The sequence below is a fragment of the Euprymna scolopes genome, chromosome 12 (genome assembly GCF_053919585.1).
Source record: "Euprymna scolopes isolate OS-2025 chromosome 12, ASM5391958v1, whole genome shotgun sequence".
NCBI lineage: Eukaryota > Metazoa > Mollusca > Cephalopoda > Sepiida > Sepiolidae > Euprymna > Euprymna scolopes.
Genome location: NC_136493.1, coordinates 1,922,068 through 1,939,784, shown reverse-complemented (window position 1 = coordinate 1,939,784; position 17,717 = coordinate 1,922,068). Strand labels below are relative to the sequence as shown.

At 33.8% G+C, this 17,717-nt stretch overlaps 1 protein-coding gene across 1 annotated transcript; it reads left to right on the top strand.

Annotated features, from left to right (window-relative positions):
- Positions 1-344: 344 nt before the first annotated feature.
- On the top strand, positions 345-17,496 carry LOC145291148 (NADH dehydrogenase [ubiquinone] 1 alpha subcomplex assembly factor 4-like). Its single transcript, XM_080136670.1, has 3 exons — positions 345-1,391; positions 10,682-10,782; positions 17,024-17,496. The coding sequence occupies exons 1-3, from the start codon at positions 1,250-1,252 to the stop codon at positions 17,423-17,425; spliced, it is 645 nt and encodes a 214-aa protein (XP_079992796.1). The 5' UTR covers positions 345-1,249; the 3' UTR covers positions 17,426-17,496.
- The last annotated feature ends 221 nt before the right edge of the window (positions 17,497-17,717 follow it).

Here is a 17,717-nt window from a genome sequence, read left to right as displayed (position 1 = left end):
AACAGTTACTGCCTTCCATAGTTGCTGTCGTCTCACCACATTTTGGCCAAGTAAGCCTCTGACCAGCTTTGGGTAGGATTGAAACCACTATCTTCAGACAATTCTCACCTGGAACCGTAGAGATTCAACGTCTCTATCCACTGCACCACAGGCCTCGAAATGCGATCAAGGTTAGATTTTTTGGTCATATAAATCCACGTTAATTTATTATCTGATCTTCCATGGTCGAGTCTGTACCGAATGGTATATATAGGCGATTTGGAGTTTTTATCCCGTTGCGGTTAACGCCTGACGAAGGGCAGAGTAATAGTTGGCCAAAATGTCGTGAAGCAGCAATTAAAAAAGATGAGGATGATAATAGTCCGCAATAAAAATAAATTAATAAATAATACTCATCTCAAAAATGAATTCCAATTAAATAATATATATTTCTGAATTTGCTTGAAATGGTCTTTCTGGGAGCTACCTAAATCTTTTCAAATAAACCAGTGGAACCCAGTTTATCTGAATCCGCAGTTCAGTGTCACTGGGTGCTCTACTGTGGGCACCTGTCTGCAACATCTCTCTCCACTCAACACTTTCCGCACAAAAACATTAATGAATACACAGACACACAGTCAAGTCATCGACGTTATCGTCTGTCAATCTGTTAAACCATATTCATTGAAATATTCCCAAACCTTATCACTGGAATATCTTACTAACATAAAAACAACATTCAATGAATTATGATTTATTTAATTGAACAGAGAAGCTTTGAATACGATTTTCTTGACCCCAGAAACTCACAGATCTTAAATAATCGATACAGACTTCTTCGAATATCTCAGCTGATGACCCCCCCCCTGTTTTTAATATTCATGAACATTCTGTTTTTCTATTACTGTAAACTTTTCATTTTAAACATATATAAATTATCCCTTTAGTGAATATATGCCTTCTTAACTCATGATTTTTTTGTTTTTTTCACATTTGATTGATGTAAATCTTTTTCACTGAAAATACTTATTTCCTTACAAAAACACCCTAAAGTAACACCCCCAAATCCGACGTGAACACATCGTTCCCTTCCCTAAACTTTTTAATGGCAGGGACAAGTTTTTCCTGTACACCGTTGTGGACCGGCGGAAGTAAGAAATTTCGTCGAGCGACCACGCGCTTGGAGGAGAATAATGTTTTTTGATATTTCTTTTTTTCGATATTAAATGTTAACAGGTGTCACCTTTTTTGGATTTTTAAATGAAGAACAATGGGCGGCGCCAGGTCTGTATTGACGAAACCATTCAAGAACTTTAATATCGAATCCCGAGTTCATCGAGAACTTGAAAGACATTCGGAAAAACCTAAGGTTGCACCTCGCCACAAAACAAGTCAAGGACGACGACTCCAAGGTGAGCGAAAAAAAATAACGTTTTACTCCCCCAAAATGTTGTATAATAGGGGCGCGGTCGAAAAATACTGTTTCTCTTTCGTTTAGAAGCACAAATGAACCATAATACTTGACTCGTGTCTGTTATACACTTTAATTCGAGGCAGTTTAAAGATTTCAAAATCACTTTCGAATTTTCCACCGCTGACTGCGATGATTTGTTTTCTTATTAAACATAAAAAATAAAAACATCTTTTTTTTTTTCATACTAATTTACGTCATTAGAATAATTGGTCCTTGTTAAAATACAGTCAACAGATCAAATTGTTTGGTACTCCTGCAGAGAATGATCCGTGCTGAAATAATGTTATTATTTAAAAAGCCATTCTTAACATGGGGAGGGTGTTTTCTACCTATTCTTTACTTTAACCTTACAATTGAATAAAAAAACATATCATGAGGTGGGCCTAATCTAAAAAAAATATATCGTCGATTTAAGCAAAAACAGTATTACGTAATTGTCAAAGCGAAAATAATATGTCCAAAAATTACGAAAAATCATGGCGTAGAAAGTTGTTTATAGTTACAAGTAATTTTTACGGAAAATAGGGTAAAATTGCATTTTTTTCTTAGATATTATAAAGTAGGCAGTATGAGGCTACACGCAGGGGACATAACTCTTAAAAGAATATTTTAGATCACTTGTTTCATGGCTGTAATATTTGTTATCGGGTTTGTATTATTACTGTACACATAGATTCGAAAAAGTTGTCAAAAAAACAAATATATAACAAATAAATGTTATGAAAGGCAAGATAAGCTACTTTTCTACCTAACTGGATATATTTTTCGTGTTTTTAGTCAATGTAACATGTTTATTCAGCTTGAAAAACACGCAGTGTTTACCGATGTAATGGAAAATTCAAAATGGCGCCCGACTCTCTCTTTAACACGGTAAGTTTGGGAAAAGTTTTTATAAATAATAAACTAGACAAAATACTGTTAGAAATCCGCTCAATATATGTTACCGTGACATAGGTTAACATATATTCGGTGGATTTTTAATAGTATTTTGTCTAGTTTATTAATTATAACACCTTTCCCCAAACTTACTGTGTTAAAGAGAGTCGGGCGCCATTTTGAATTTTCCAATACATCGGTAAACACTGCATGTTTTTCGAGCTGAATAAACATGTTACATTGAATAAAAACACAAAAAAGATATCCAATTTGGAAGAAAAGTAACTTATCTTGCCTTTGATAACATTTGTTATATATTTGTTTTTTTGACAACTTTTTCGAATCTGTGTACAGTAATACCCTTGTTATCTAACGATAGACTTTTTTTCTCACTAAAAACATATTAGTTGTTCTACTCGATGAATTTTCGTAAGTTTTGGATATATTACTATTTTCGACGTGGCAATTGAGTACGTAATATTGTTTTGGATTAAAATAAAAAAAACAGAAAAATATATTTATAATAAAAATTTTTTACCAGATTAAAATAAATAGAAAAATATATTTATAATAAAAAATTTTACCAGATTAAAATAAATAGAAAAATATATTTATAATAAAAAATTTTACCAGATTAAAATAAATAGAAAAATATATTTATAATAAAAAATTTTACCAGATTAAAATAAATAGAAAAATATATTTATAATAAAAAATTTTACCAGATTAAAATAAATACAAAAGTATATTTATAATAAAAAACAATTTTCAATCCTCAGTGCAGACGTAGCAGTGTCAGAAATTTCGTGAAAATAGCGAATAATTCCACCCCATCTTTCCAAGCTTATAACTCCTCGAAAAATGCAATTCAAGCCCTAATTATTTTTTTTCAATTAAAGGAGCAAGGACCAAGATTTCATTAAAAAAAAAAAAAAAAAAAAAAAAAACGTGTTTTTTTTTAAAAAGGTTTTAAACTTCAGACTTTACAGGTAAAATTCTAAAAGAACACTATGTTTTTTTGTTTTAAATTTGAATATATTATGTATTGACCTTTTCTCTTCAATTTGTGAGTAAATAATTATGTACTTATCGGGGTCTAAATTAATTATTATTAGACATTTACAAAATGGGAGGCGTGAATTATTCGACCCCCTGTCTTTCCAAGCTTATAACTCCTCAAAAAATGTAATGCAAGCCCTAATTTTTTTTTCAATTAAAGGAGCAAGGACCAAGGTTCCATTAAAAAAAAAAAAGAAAAAACAAATAACGTGATTTAAAAAAAAGGTTTTAAACTTCAAACTTTACAGGTAAAATTCTAAAAGAACACTATGTTTTTTTTTTTTTTAAATTTGAATATATTATGTATTGACCTTTTCTCTTCAATTTGTGAGTAAATTAATTATTTACTTTCGGGTGACTAAATTAAGTATTTACTTTTTAATAGACACTTAAAAATTGGGATGGGGGGGGGGGTTCGTGAATTTAAAAAAAAAAAAAACGTTTGTCTAAAATATTATATTCGATTTATTGGAAAGAACATAAAATTTCACATTGACCCTGAAAATATCGTAAAAATAGAATCGATAAAAAATTTTGATAGATTTTTAAAGTTTAAAAATTGAAAAATATTGAGTTCGGAAAATTCATTACTGTTTTAAAAAAAAAAAAAAAAAAATATTTCTATTACTTTTAAAACAACTGTAATAGTTTATTTTGGAAGTATAATCCATAAAGAAAATAAATAACCCACTTTTAACAGAGAAATTCCGAGATTTTTATATTGTATTCGCAGTTTCGTGTTAGAGGTGTCAAAAATTCCTACAAAAAGAACACAATTGTGAATTACTTGAGACTTCTTATGGTTGATGGAACGAGAATATACTATCCCTATGGATTAAAGAAGGGATTCCGTTTGAAATTCTGGTGCTACCAGATCAGGCTGTCTGAAGATAATGGCTTCCTGAGACGAAATGCACCTAACATTGAGGATTTTTGCTTTCTACTTTTGCAAAACTTAATTATGTTCTGCAAAACCAAAAACAATAACCCATCTTTATCTCTTCTTCCTTCTTCCCATTTACCCTTTTCTCTTTCTATCTCTCCCCACTTCCTTACTGGTTTCCTAAGTTAAAACATACCAAACATTAATACTGCAACCTTTTTCCCTCTCCCATTACAAAACTCATGTTCTGCAGGGCAATAAACAAAAATGATAAAATCCACTATAAAACAACCAAACCAAACACTCCAAACTAACGATTGAAGATACAAAAAGCTTGAAGAATAAAAACCTTCTACAAAATAACTGGATGCAACATGAATATTATTTCCAAAATAACTGGATGCAACATGAATATTATTTACAAAATAACTGGATTCGGCATTAAATAACCCGAAAAAGGTTGATATATTGTAAAACCAAACTGTTTGAAATTCTGTCCAGATTTCTGAGTTCGACAAATCAAATCAACGAACACACATGAAAATTATGCAGTTAAGTAGAAAAGTAAAATTTTCTTGCCTTTGGTAACTGTTATTTTCTTTTTGTCTTTTTCACCTTTTTCTTTCTTGTCAACTTATACTGCTCAATCACCAATGATTTTGAAGTCTTTAAACTCCTAATTCAAATGTAATTTTTGGCTAGAATTTAAAGTTTATAACAAGAGTCAAGTATTACGGTTCATTTGTGCTTGTAAACCAAAGGAAAGCTATTTTTCTCAATGCGCTTTTGCTATGAATTCAATGATGCATCTCTGCTTCTGATGCACGTCCATGACAAGGTTTGCTTTCTTAGAGTCGCACATCGTCAATATCTGCAACAGAGAGATGAAACTTCATTTCATGAATGCATAAGTTCAGTCATCATAGTAATGCAATTTGCTATCCTCTCTGATCCATTCGGGAGAATAAAAAATAGGAGGCATTACCTTTGTAACGGCCCGTATATTTAATCCCCAACCAATACTGGGTGGATCTGCTAGTGTGCATTATCTCCTAGACCCATCTTCGAGTGTCTTTGTGTTGGTATCAAACAGACTTATGTTATGTGATACCAAATCAGCATATGTTACATTGTGGGGGATCTATGTGACTTTGACGGGTGTATATAAAATGCGATGTGTGTACAGAGTGCATACGTGGCCAAACTAAATGCATGTGGGGTTCTTCACTATCTGAACCATATGTTCTGTCTTGCAGTCTATTTACGGCTTGTGATCAGTTCAAGTGTTTTGATGCGTATGTGTGTCAGACATATTTTGACATACCTTCCTTCTGCCGACTCTCTGAAGGATTTCGTCCATTTTGATTGACCTGGGAATTTCATCTGTTTTTGGATGGAGCTGGGACCTGTGGGACAAACGTTTCAAACGATCCAAGACGATGATTTTTATTTCGCTTCCCACCAGTTGTCGTTCACAGAAGAAATAGAAAATGAATAACTTCGCTTGTGGATTTCTCTTAGTTTCTATTTTGAGACACGTCAGCTCCTTCCCAAGGGCGGGGGGACGATCTGTTAACCCACCTGCTCTGTTTGACGTCCTGGTGAATTTTAAAAATGTAATCTGGACATGAGGACTCCTTAAAAGAAGGATATGCAATAAAATTCTGTTTTAAACTTGGAAAAAATACAGCAGAAATGTATAGAATACTCCAGACTGCTTTTGGATCATCTTGCATGAATCAAGCATCAGTTTTTGAATGGCATAAGAGATTCAAGGAAGGCTGGGAGTCTGTGAAAGATAAGAGGTTTGGGAAGAGCAAGGAAGTCAGAACACCAGAGTTGATTGGTAAATAAAGAATTTCATGGATAATGACCGTCGTGTGTCTATAGAGAAAATAAGTGCAGTTTGATGTGTGGGAATCGTACATACAATTATTTGCAGGGAACTGAAGATGTGGCAGATTTGCACAGATGCATCAGTCCACAACTCCATCTTTGTTACAGATTATTTGACCAAGATGGGCATCGACAGTGCCTCACCCTTCCTAAATACTCCCTATAACTTTTGGTTATTCCTTAAGTTCAAGGAAAACCATAGAGGCTGTCGTTAGGGTCGTTGACATGCTCACACAAGAGGATTTCCATGGGGTCTTCCAGAAGTTGTTGGAATAATACAACATGTTCATTGCAGCCGGAGGAGATTACTTCAAAGGGGACTAGAGTTTCATGTATGTACTATCGATAGAAGTGCCTATATGAAAAAAAGTCTGGAAATTTATTGAAGGCATCTTGCATATTAAATTAATTAATAAAAAAAGTAAATTTAGTACAATAAATGTTCTGGTAAATTATGTTTTTAATTGTGTTAGTTTCTTAATTTAATGTATAAAGTTTTGTTGAAAACTATTAAAATTTTGGATTATCTCCCCTTTCTGTCACACTTCTAAAACTGCAAATAATTATCAGTGGTAATCTAAACTGCACAAGTGCCAAAATATTTAATGAATAAAACAGTTTATTCTCTTCAGAAAAAAAAAAAATGTGCTGATTGTTCATATTTAAAAGAAAAATTTCTTGCTTAATAAAATATCCCTTTAATAAATGAAGATCTTGTTTCATATTCAACTATTATGGAACAGGAATTTTCAGGTTATGGGTCATCCATGATCTATTTTAATAGATGATATCATAAAGGATCTTTTTTTTAAGTATTTTACTTCAGTTTGAACAGATCAACTGCTCTGTTTTGAGGTTAACACTTCTGTTACATATATATATGTTTGTATTGGAGAGTTCTTTTGAAAACAGATGCTTTCCCTTTAAGGGTCGCTACTTATATATCATAGCAGCTTGGTCTTCAGAGAAGTTTCAGTTAAAGATTTATCTTCCATTGACAGTCTATGAATACCACCCCACACACTTTAATTTCAATTTATTGTCTGTGAAGACAAAACTTCTCATCTGAACTTTTCTTTTTTTTTTAATATTTTTATTTCAGATAGTTTGAAGAAATAAAGGGTGGGGATGGGGTGGACCCCGTTTTTGGGCAAACACTTGATTCTGCTATGCATTGAAGTTATATCCAAAAGCTCTTTTTAGAGTAGATGCTGTCCTTTTAAAGGCTGCTATTTTTTATACTTTGAATGAATGACAGCAATCTTATACCCAATTAGGATGAGAAGTTCCAGTCACAAATTCATCTTCTGCTGTTGACAGTCTATGAATACCCCCCCCCCCCACTAACTCACACACTTTTAATTTCAATTCATTGTTTGTGAAAACAAAACTTCTCATCTGCACTTTTTTTAAACAATGTAGTTTGAAGAGATCAAAGGGTCCCCCTTTTGAGGCTAACATTTGATTCTGTTATGCGTTAACGTTATATCCAGTGGCTCTTTTGTGAACAGATGCTGTCAACAACGTGAAGATATAATACATGTTATTTAGCCAAGGTGTGTGTGTGTATTTACGAGTGTATATAATTATGACAGTCTCTATTGATCATCCCGGTGCTACCAGATCAGGCTGTCTGAAGATATTGGCTTCCTGAGATAAAATGCACCCAACATTGCTATTATCGTTTTGCCTTTTGAAAACCTTGTTTTGCAAAAACAAAAACCCAGCTTATTCCCCCTTTTTTCTTTTTCACTTTCCTCTTTACAAAACAATCAAACCAAACACCATGAATAAATATTTGAAGATTTAAACAACTCGAAACATAAAATTTTGTTTCCAAAATTACTGGATTTGGCATTAAATAACTTGAAAAGGTTGATATGCCATAAAATAAAGCAGCTGAACCTATGATCATCTAATCCATAATGTTTCTCTATTTCGTGATCCCCTAGTAATTGTCAGTGCATTTTATCTACAGTTCGTTGTGGGTGTATATAAGTGTTCATGTATGCGTGAGTCTTTATTGTTTGTGATCTTCAAGTTTCTCTCTTGTTCTCGAGTTAATGCGCGTACAACATATGTTTAGCAGGATATAACAAACACGGGCAAAACAAAGGGGCGAAACACAGTCCTGTGAGGTTTTACATCTAGCCAAAAGTAAAAACATACCTTGTCCGTTTTTTGATCTTCTTTGACGGATCTGCAAAAGATGCAATGAATATTCATCCAAGGAAACGACCAGCCGTGTCAGGTTATATTTTCAGCAACTTTTATTACCTTCTGGTTTCCTCAGTTGAAAAGTTGCACGCTTGTCAACATATTCTACATTTCTGACTATATCCTACATTGGACAACTTTTTCAATGTACAAAGCCACAGCCCCCAGCCGCTGACTGACTCCCACGTGTTCAACTTGACTGTCTCAATTCAACTCTTTCTCTCAAGTTACTAAACTCTATATGTATATATAAAACACTATCTCCCTTTGTAGTTATGTAATTAATTCATGCAAGCAAATACGTATTTCTAATTTTTGTCAACTAAAATTTCTAACTTGTTTGTTTTAATTTGTATGTATATTCTATTTCCAGTATTGTTTTGACTTGGAAGCTGCAAATGAATATTCATCCCAAGAAAACAACCACAAATCTTGAGTTTTTTTTTTTTTTTTTTGTTTTTTTTAGCAACTTTTATTCACAGAATGTTTTCCCACTTGGAAAGTTGCACACTTGTCTTATTCTATATTTTTGACTATATCATATGCTGAGCAGCTTTACCGGGTTGCTTGGTGACCCCCTCATCTGTTCAGCTCGACTGTGTCTCACCAACTCTGGCTCTCAACTCTAAACTCTGTGTATATTAAAAAACTATCTTCCTTTCTAAATGACGTCATCAATACATGTATCACTACATGATCTTTGCCTTTTAAAGTGGGGATCAGTTTCCTATATAAATATCGCGTGAAATGAGTATCCACTTCCTGGCCAATTAGCAGTAAAACGAGACATTTAATTGGAGTTTAATTTGAATTTCAGCAAGAGATAAACAATGTCTGGTGAAATAGTATCATATAAGATTCTTAACATAAAATGATTTTATGAGATATTAAAAGTTGGGCCTATATAGCATTTAAGCTGACATAACAAACATTGATTTTGATTAGTGATTTTTCATTTTATATTGTACTAGCAGGGGTGCCCGGCGTTGCTCGGGTGTTTGGAGGTGTATGCTGTGCAAAAAAAGCGAAAAAACAAAAAAAATGGTTAATTTTTTAAAACTTTGACCCCTATTATGACCCCTTAAAATTTATAGTTTCGGGCTCAAATCACTTTATTAAGTTAGATCCAGGTTCAAGGAACCTATATCTAAAATTTCAAGTGTCTAGACCCAAAATTGTCGGAGGAGTTTGGTAGAGTTATTAAACGTCAAATCGTTGAAATTTGACCCCTTAACAGCCAAATTTCTGGCTGACACCCGTCACATCGATTTTCCCAAATCTCAGTACCCGGTATTTCAAATTTCGAGTCTATAGACTAAAAATTGACAGAGTTATTGCGTAGGGAAATGTACACAGACAGACAGACACAGACAGACAGACACGTTCACTTTTATAGATATATATATTGTTGTTGGCATCCATCAGTCTAGAAGACTATGGGGTTGTGCCTGTAGAGGTGATTGAACACTGTCTTCTGTGGCTGAATAAGCCTATCTTTGATCTACATTGTCAGTTGCAGACATTGCAGGTGTAGGTTAGTGCATCATATTAGTGGTCTGTTGAGTTTTGTTGACTGGCCTTCCTGAACAGTCTTTTGGTCTCTGCCCGTTCTGCGATGGCTCTTTCGCTAGTGGTCAGGCCTTTGGTTACCGTTTGTCTGCAGATGTTGCGGACTTTAGCTTTGGGCTCTCAGCTGGTAAGGTCAATATCACATGCTTTTATGTCGTGTTGGCACACATCGACATAGCGGAGGTAAGGACAAAGAATTTCCTTTTGTTAGTGGTGAATTCCCCGTAGAGAATATCATTTAGGATTCTCCCATTGTCCATGCGGTGCACATAGTCTATCCAACGCATCTTTGGCGATGGTCCCCCCCCCTCCCTCGCCAAACTTTCACAAGAAACACCCGTCTAGCAGAAAACACTATCAATAATTTCCCTCACTCTTTATCTGTGCCTAAACTTAAACGTAGATTCCATGAACAAAGCTTCTTTCTTCAAACTTCACACCTGTGGAACTGTCTTCCGTTTTTCTGCTTTCCAGCTGACTACAATATGGTTGTCTTCAAGTCTAACGTAAACAAGTTTTTGATGAGCCGTTCCATATAAGTAACCCACATTTACCAAAGTTCCATTACTAACGATTACTTTATTGTCCAATTGTCTACTGTACACTCTTTAACCCTTATCCTTGAGTGGCCTCTGGGCCTTGATAAGTGGTGATGCTTTTATAAAAAAAAAAAAAATAGTAAAGATTGAACAAAATGTGTAATTTATTTGTTTTGTTTATTCTTGTAGATATTGATTTGTCCGATGAAGACGAAATAACAAAAAAAGATGAACTTCTGCTTGACATGCTTAAATCAGTTCGTATTGATTCGACAGGACCACCTCCACCGGTAAGAAAATTATTTTGGATTAATCCAAACAAAAATTTAATATTATTAAAAAATATGTATTTATTTTTGATGATGTAATTTGAAAGATGTTTAATAATGTTTCAGAATGTTGACACGCGCACTCACACCGACGTTGGCACGTGCATGCATGTTGTTTCTTTTGTTCACGTTCACGTTTCAAAGAAGGCATATCGACACGTGAAGATAGGGGGTTACTATTTGGGACCAAACCTTTTTTTTTGGAATTCCTTTCCTTCTACCTGCTTCCCTGACTGTACTGATACGCACATGTTCATTTCAACTTGTGCGTATCAGTACAGTCAGGGAAGCAGGTAGAAGGAAAGGAATTCCAAAGTTTAGCTGTTCGAGGGTTAAACCTAAGAGTAGAAAACTTTCTGACATTTAGGGATCTCAACAGTGAAGGGGTGTGATTTTGTTGCCAAGCAGGTTTGCTGTAGCTATTCATTTGAACGTGAAATCAAACGTTCGTCAGTCATCTCATAAGATGTATAGCAATAACATACTGAATTTTCAAAAGTCTACAACAATTTTAAATGCATGGATAAAAAAAAGTCTGGAAACTTATTGAAGGCACCTCGTAAGTGCAATGTAACATTTGAAGACAAATTTACACGTGCACCAAAAAAACCCTTAGAAATGGATCATCATTTTTTTTTTTTTTTTTGTGTGTGCGTTTGTTTACATTGATCTTTTAAACCAACGCATTTTCGGTGAAAACATTATGTACTTACGTGTCATGGCGAAATTAGTAAAAATTCCAAAAATTACGAAAAATGATCCAATAAAAAAAAAAATTACAAGTAAAAATAGAATTTATTGAATTGAGTTTTCTTGAATATTTTGATGTTTTAACGTTTTGATGTTTTAACGTTTTGATGTTTTAACGTTTTAATGTGGAAGACTTTCTATTTACTTGCCTCCTCACGATAGCAGAATTAGACACCAGGGTCGTTTTTTTAATGTAGAGAAAAGGAACAAAAATAAAAATTGTCTCGGTCGTGAAAGATTTCTCCTTCACAAACGGAGACCAAAAAAGTGAAGTGTAGCATCAGAACAGATACTACACTTTGATTTTGGGCTGAAGGCCAAGAAATCTTTCTTATGGTAATAAGAGTTAATGTGGAAGAGTTGTGCAGTCAATCCAGTATTGCAAACAAGGGAGATAACCCTCAACTTAAATTGATAAATTAAGGATCCGTCATTTTGAAACTTTAGAACATAATTGTGCCTGATTTTTTTGTTAAAAACACATCAAGCACATCTACTTTTGATCATTTTTCATAAATTTTGGAATTTATACTAATTTCGCTGTGAAACGTGAGTATGTAATGTTTTCACCTGAAATGCAACCTGTCTCTTTTATTGAAAATAAAATGTTTTGTTTTGTAATTTTCGATAGATTTTATATGAGGTATGAATTGCCTACATGCTGGGATCAGGTGATTCTTGTTCATTTTTTTATGGATTGCTAGCAGATGTACCTGGCATTACCTGGTATTAAACGTAACATTAAATTCCTTAAAAAAAAAAAAAAAAAAAAAAAAAAAATTGAGACATATACATACAAGTATTATGTTTTTTCTAAACACTTCACTTCTTGTAAGTAAAAAAAAAAAAAAAAAATACTCAAAGTGTGATCAAAACCTAAATATAGTGAGTCAAAAACAATAACCATTAGGCCAGTTTGCCACATCCTTTAAGCCTACTTATTCTTAATATAAGGAAGCTGTCATGCGAAAAACAGATAAGAACAATGACATCCCATGTACCAATTTTTACCTTTTAGCAGCCCATTTTTTTTCTGGATAAAAACTGATTAAAATGTTTTCCACATGTCTGAATACTCTATATACCAAATTTCTAGTCTGTAGATGAAAAATTCGTTGAGTATATAGGTTGAGAAGTGTCCTCACACATACACATTTTACTTTTATAGAAATCAGAAAAATAAATCTGATTAAAACCTTAGTGCATCGAGCTTTGTTGATCTGTCCAAGTACTAAACTAGATGCGGAACTCTAAAGCATAATTGAGATTCTTTTCGTCAATTGTTATCCTTTACACACAATTGAAAAATATGCAAGGGATAAAATCCTGGCGTTTAAGGGTGGAACCTTTGAAAATGTCCGATATATGTGAAGCTGCTATGGATCCATGTCAAAATTTTTAAAACTATTTCATGATGCTAGTTTGCAACCAAGGTTCAGTGTTTCAGACGAGAAATACTTTCCACTCTTTTCAAAAGGATGGTATCCTTACCACTCAAAACCTTCTTTCTTAGAACTGCACGCCTGTGGAACTCTGTTCCGTCTGCCTGCTTCCCACCTGTCTTCAAGTCCAACGTAAACAAATTCCTGATGAACCGCCCCCTTAAGTAGACCCTTTAAATATCCACACTAATGTACTGTACTTACAATAACCCTTATCCCTGAGTGGCTTCCGGGCCTTGATAAGTGGTGACCACCTTGTAAAAAAAAATGTGGTGGTTTATCGTTTTAACGGTCATTGCAAGGTTGACTACATGGGGTATAGCATTCAGCATTTGGAGGTTAGAATTTCCCAATATGCCCCCCCCCCCTCCTCGATACGTAAGCGTAAAAAAAAATGGCCAACATCCGGGCGTGTACAGGTTCATAAGTCGGCCATCGGTGAACATTTATTGCCAGATCTGCATCGGACGATACATGGATGAAATTTTCTCAGTCTTACACAGAGCACTTCGAAAATTCATTTAAAAATTCTCGAGACGGTATTTAAAAATTTGCACTAATCATCTCTGTGCAAACAAAAAGAACACACCCATAATTTAGAACTTATGGGTGCCTTTTCTCTCATACTATGGTCTTTTTACCATGTTTTAAACAAACACCCCCCCCCTCCTGTTGCCAAGGTTAATTTTGAAAGACATAATAGTTTTTTCTACCTCCTTATTTACCACCTTTTTGTCTTTTTTATGTTTTTAAACCGTTGAATTAAAACTAAGGAGAAAGAAAAGAAAAGAAAAGAAAATACTTTAGATGTGTTTAGTTTCTTTTCATTGTCAAATTTTATTTAATGATTTATGGTTAAACTATTAAAAAAAAATATCCTGAACAATTGATAATAATGGCAGTGTGCTTAGTATTATTCAAATGTTTTATATATACAGGGTGAGGCATGAATACTGTTTGAAAATAAAACTCAGATTTATCGCAACGAAATAATTTATTATAAAACCCAATTACAGAAAATGATTAGTAAATACTGAAGGCACAATATTGCATAAGTTTTATTCAAAATGTTTCCTTTGAACCTTCACTACACTACAAAGTCTTTTGGGGAAATCATCTACTACAGCAGACAATATCTAAGGGTATTTTCACCCAGCATTTGTTCAACTTTATCTTTAAACCTTCAATATTTTGATAAGGAGTAGAGCAGGTTTCATTGTCGAGGGTTAACCACAAAGAACAATCAAGAGCTTTAAGATCAGGTGATGAGGGAGGCCATTCTTCTTTGCTGATTCAGGACGAACAGTTTTCTCTACATCACTGCTGTGTTACATGAACACTATATCTTGTCGCACTACCTTATTAGAGAGTCCAAACTTCATCCTAGTGCTAAAACAACAGCATATTCTTTTCATTGTTTTGACTCTCGAGTGTGTATCCATTGATATCTTACATGCTTTTATATAGAGTAATGTGGTTCTCGGTTTATTAACAGTGTCTGTGTCGGATATATACTTGAAAGTTAAAACAATGATAAGAATATTCTATTGTCACAGCCCTATGCATCACAGAATTACACCATGGGATCAGTGCACCTTCAACAATGTGACATTCTTTGTTAATCTTGATCCCTTGAGGGAGAAAATCAAGTGGAAATTTTTCTCTTAGAAAATGCTGCCCAACCTTTCACTGATGCTGGTTTCTGTGTTCTAAAAACCTTACCTGCATTATCAGGTAATGCCTCACGACTTCTCGCAACGATTCTATCATTTTGATAATTGCGGGACTGTCGAAGTAAGAATAATTTTCATCCGTGAAGATGTTAATGAGCGTGCCCTCTCTGATACAGTTTAACAACAGTTGACTTATGAGGAGTTTCGTTAAAATTGTAGATGCAGAAAGAAGCTGTTGGAGCTTATAGGATGACACCTGTAGGTCACTTTACTATATTCGTTGCATACTTTTTGGTGACGTTTGTTCTTTTACCATTTGTCTCATGGATCTTCTTGGATTTCGCCTGATTTTTTCCCTAACATTTTTGTTGAGTTTAGGTGCTCTTGAGGTGCGGGGACGGCCTGATTGTTGTCTGTCGTTGATCGACAAAGTTTTGCGCTAACGATCAATCGTTTGTTTCATGAACATTCTGTTGATTTCTGGTTTACGCAAGCGTTTCTCGTGCTGCTCTATAATGAATCTTCTCTTCAATTCAACGTTGTTTACAGTTATCTTTTGTTTCTGAAAAATAAGAAATCAGATTACATTATCATATGACAATAAAATAGAAAAAATAGTTCTGAAATTTGTAACCGGAATTATGCCCCACCTTGTATATCGATTTAGTGTTATGAACGTACTCCTTAACCTTTCTCTCAACTACACTCCATGTTTGTTCAAAAAGTTAATATCTGCGAAGGCAAAATATTAGGAAAGTTTTATTTAGTTGTCTACCTTTTCTAGCATAAAACGATTTAATCCTAAATGTTCATTTTTTTTTTTAATCTTGTATGTAATATACGTGACGTGTTGTGTAACAATGACTACTACGATTTATTCTATTTAGAAAAATTTACAATCCTCCAAAATAAATTAGGCACAAGGCCATTCAAAAATGTGGAAAGGGGAGGGGTTTGCTGTTGTTTTAAGTTGAAAATTGTCAACTGAAATTGACGCGAATCAATATTTGTTCTAGCGACGCCATATTGTAATGTTTTCGAATTGTTTGGAACAAAAGAATTAGCAACCAATTTATTTTTTTTTATTCTACAAGTTAATGGTATGTCTGTTTACAGGTAGTGTAAGCGTAGAATCTGTGGACTGTGTAGACTTCCTCCCGGTGTTAGGACTAAATACTTAGAAGGAAAAATCTGTTCCCCTTCTTCTAATGATGTTGCAATTGTGATGGTGTTGTTCCTAGGATGTAATAGAGTATTTTATTATCACAATTAAATGTATCTGCAAAGGTATTTGAAAGTTATAAGATATTGGCTTTTAGCCTAGATGTATTGAATTTGTATGTGGCATTTGTTGTTGCAAATCTACGATAGTTTGGTCCAAAAGAGAATTTCTGCAGTCATTTTATTTTATATATGGAGGTAAGAATCGATAGAAAATTGACTAATAATATACACAAAATCTGTATAAATTAAAATATATTTAAGTATATTTTATGACCAGGCAATGCCAGACATCCATAAATACTTTTGCAGTTAACAAAAAAGCTACAATAACATCAGGGCGTCTATCTACACTGAACATCAATATATTACATATGAATGAGTCCGCTGTGGAATTTCCACAGGTCTCGCTAGTTTTTATTTTCAACATTTTCTGATTATTAATATTGTTTAATGTTAATTAATCAGAATTATCTGACATTGCCCCTGCATGCCAATATTATACTACACAGGAGGTTAAGGTTCAAGTCTAACGTAAATAAGTTCTTGATGAGCCGTTCCATATAAGTTATCAAATTTAACAAATTTTCATTACTAATGATTATTATATTGTCCAATTTCTACTGTACACTCTTTAACCCTTATCCTTGAGTGGCCTCTTGGCCTTGATAATGTGTTGATACCTATGAAAAAAAAAAAAAAAAAGAAAAAGTCCAATGTGAACAAGTTCTAATTGAATCGTCCCCCTAAGTAATCCAAGTTACAAAATTCCCACTGTTTACTATGCTAAAATCACAATGACTAATGTATACCTATTAACCCTTATCCTCGAGTGGCCTCTGGGCCTTGATAAGCGGTGACACCCATGTAAAAAAAAAAAAAAAAAAAAAAAAAAAAAAAAAAGTCATACCAAAAACAAAAGAGGGGTACATGATGCATTTTACTTAAAAACACGCAGCATTATAACATGTGGAAAGGAGTGACATTCTTTCCATACACCATTTTATAGTAACGGATGAAAAAGGGGAGCCTTGGCTACTTTGTAGGATTCAAATTTAGAGAAACAAATGTTTACTAACTCTGCCTTAAATGTTCTTTATCATTTTCTTTTTTCAGAACCCGAAAGAGCGTCCACTTCCAGAAGAAATTAGTACCAAACCGCTTCCCGAATACGGCATTGTTGAACCGAAGCACATCCAGCCAGGCAAACTGACCATTCGTCAGGCCCTTGACATGATCTCCAAGTACCAATCTGATCCGAGGACGTTCAACTCTGCACATCTGGCAAAAGAATACAATTTGGAACTTTACGACACGCAACAAATTCTTAAACACTTTCAAACTTTTCACATGCACATTCCAAAGAAGATGGAGGAACGTTTTCCCCATCTTATGGATACGCTAAAAGAAAAGGTTTCTGTGCTCGAATCGAAGAAACAAAAAGAATTGTTGGATGTTGCAAAAGATACGTCGGAGTCGCTAAAATCAAAAACAAAAAATATAGGAGAAACTTCTTAGGAATTTAAAAAATCTATTTATTAGAACTTTTTTTCGTCAACAAAAAATGAAATAAATTTTTTTTACTATAATTCTTTTCTTTTGCTTTAGAAAGGGGGAATAACTTCGATCGTCATAAAATATTATTTGTGCTTATTTAGAACCCCCCCCCTCCAATTAAATAAACAAAAATTAAAAAATCTGTATGATTTACGTACCAGTGATGGAATGAAAATATTGTAAACAAAAAATCGTGTAAATTAATAAGGAACCTTTTTATATGAAGGAAATCAGTTTTAAGCGAATTTGAGTT

Excerpts from the sequence above, each read along its gene's own strand:
- LOC145291148 (XM_080136670.1), top strand. The coding sequence starts at position 1,250 with ATGGGCGGCGCCAGGTCTGTATTGACGAAACCATTCAAGAACTTTAAT. Across the intron at positions 1,392-10,681 it reads TCAAGGACGACGACTCCAAG|ATATTGATTTGTCCGATGAA; the intron begins GTGAGCGAAAAA and ends TTATTCTTGTAG. Across the intron at positions 10,783-17,023 it reads CGACAGGACCACCTCCACCG|AACCCGAAAGAGCGTCCACT; the intron begins GTAAGAAAATTA and ends TTCTTTTTTCAG.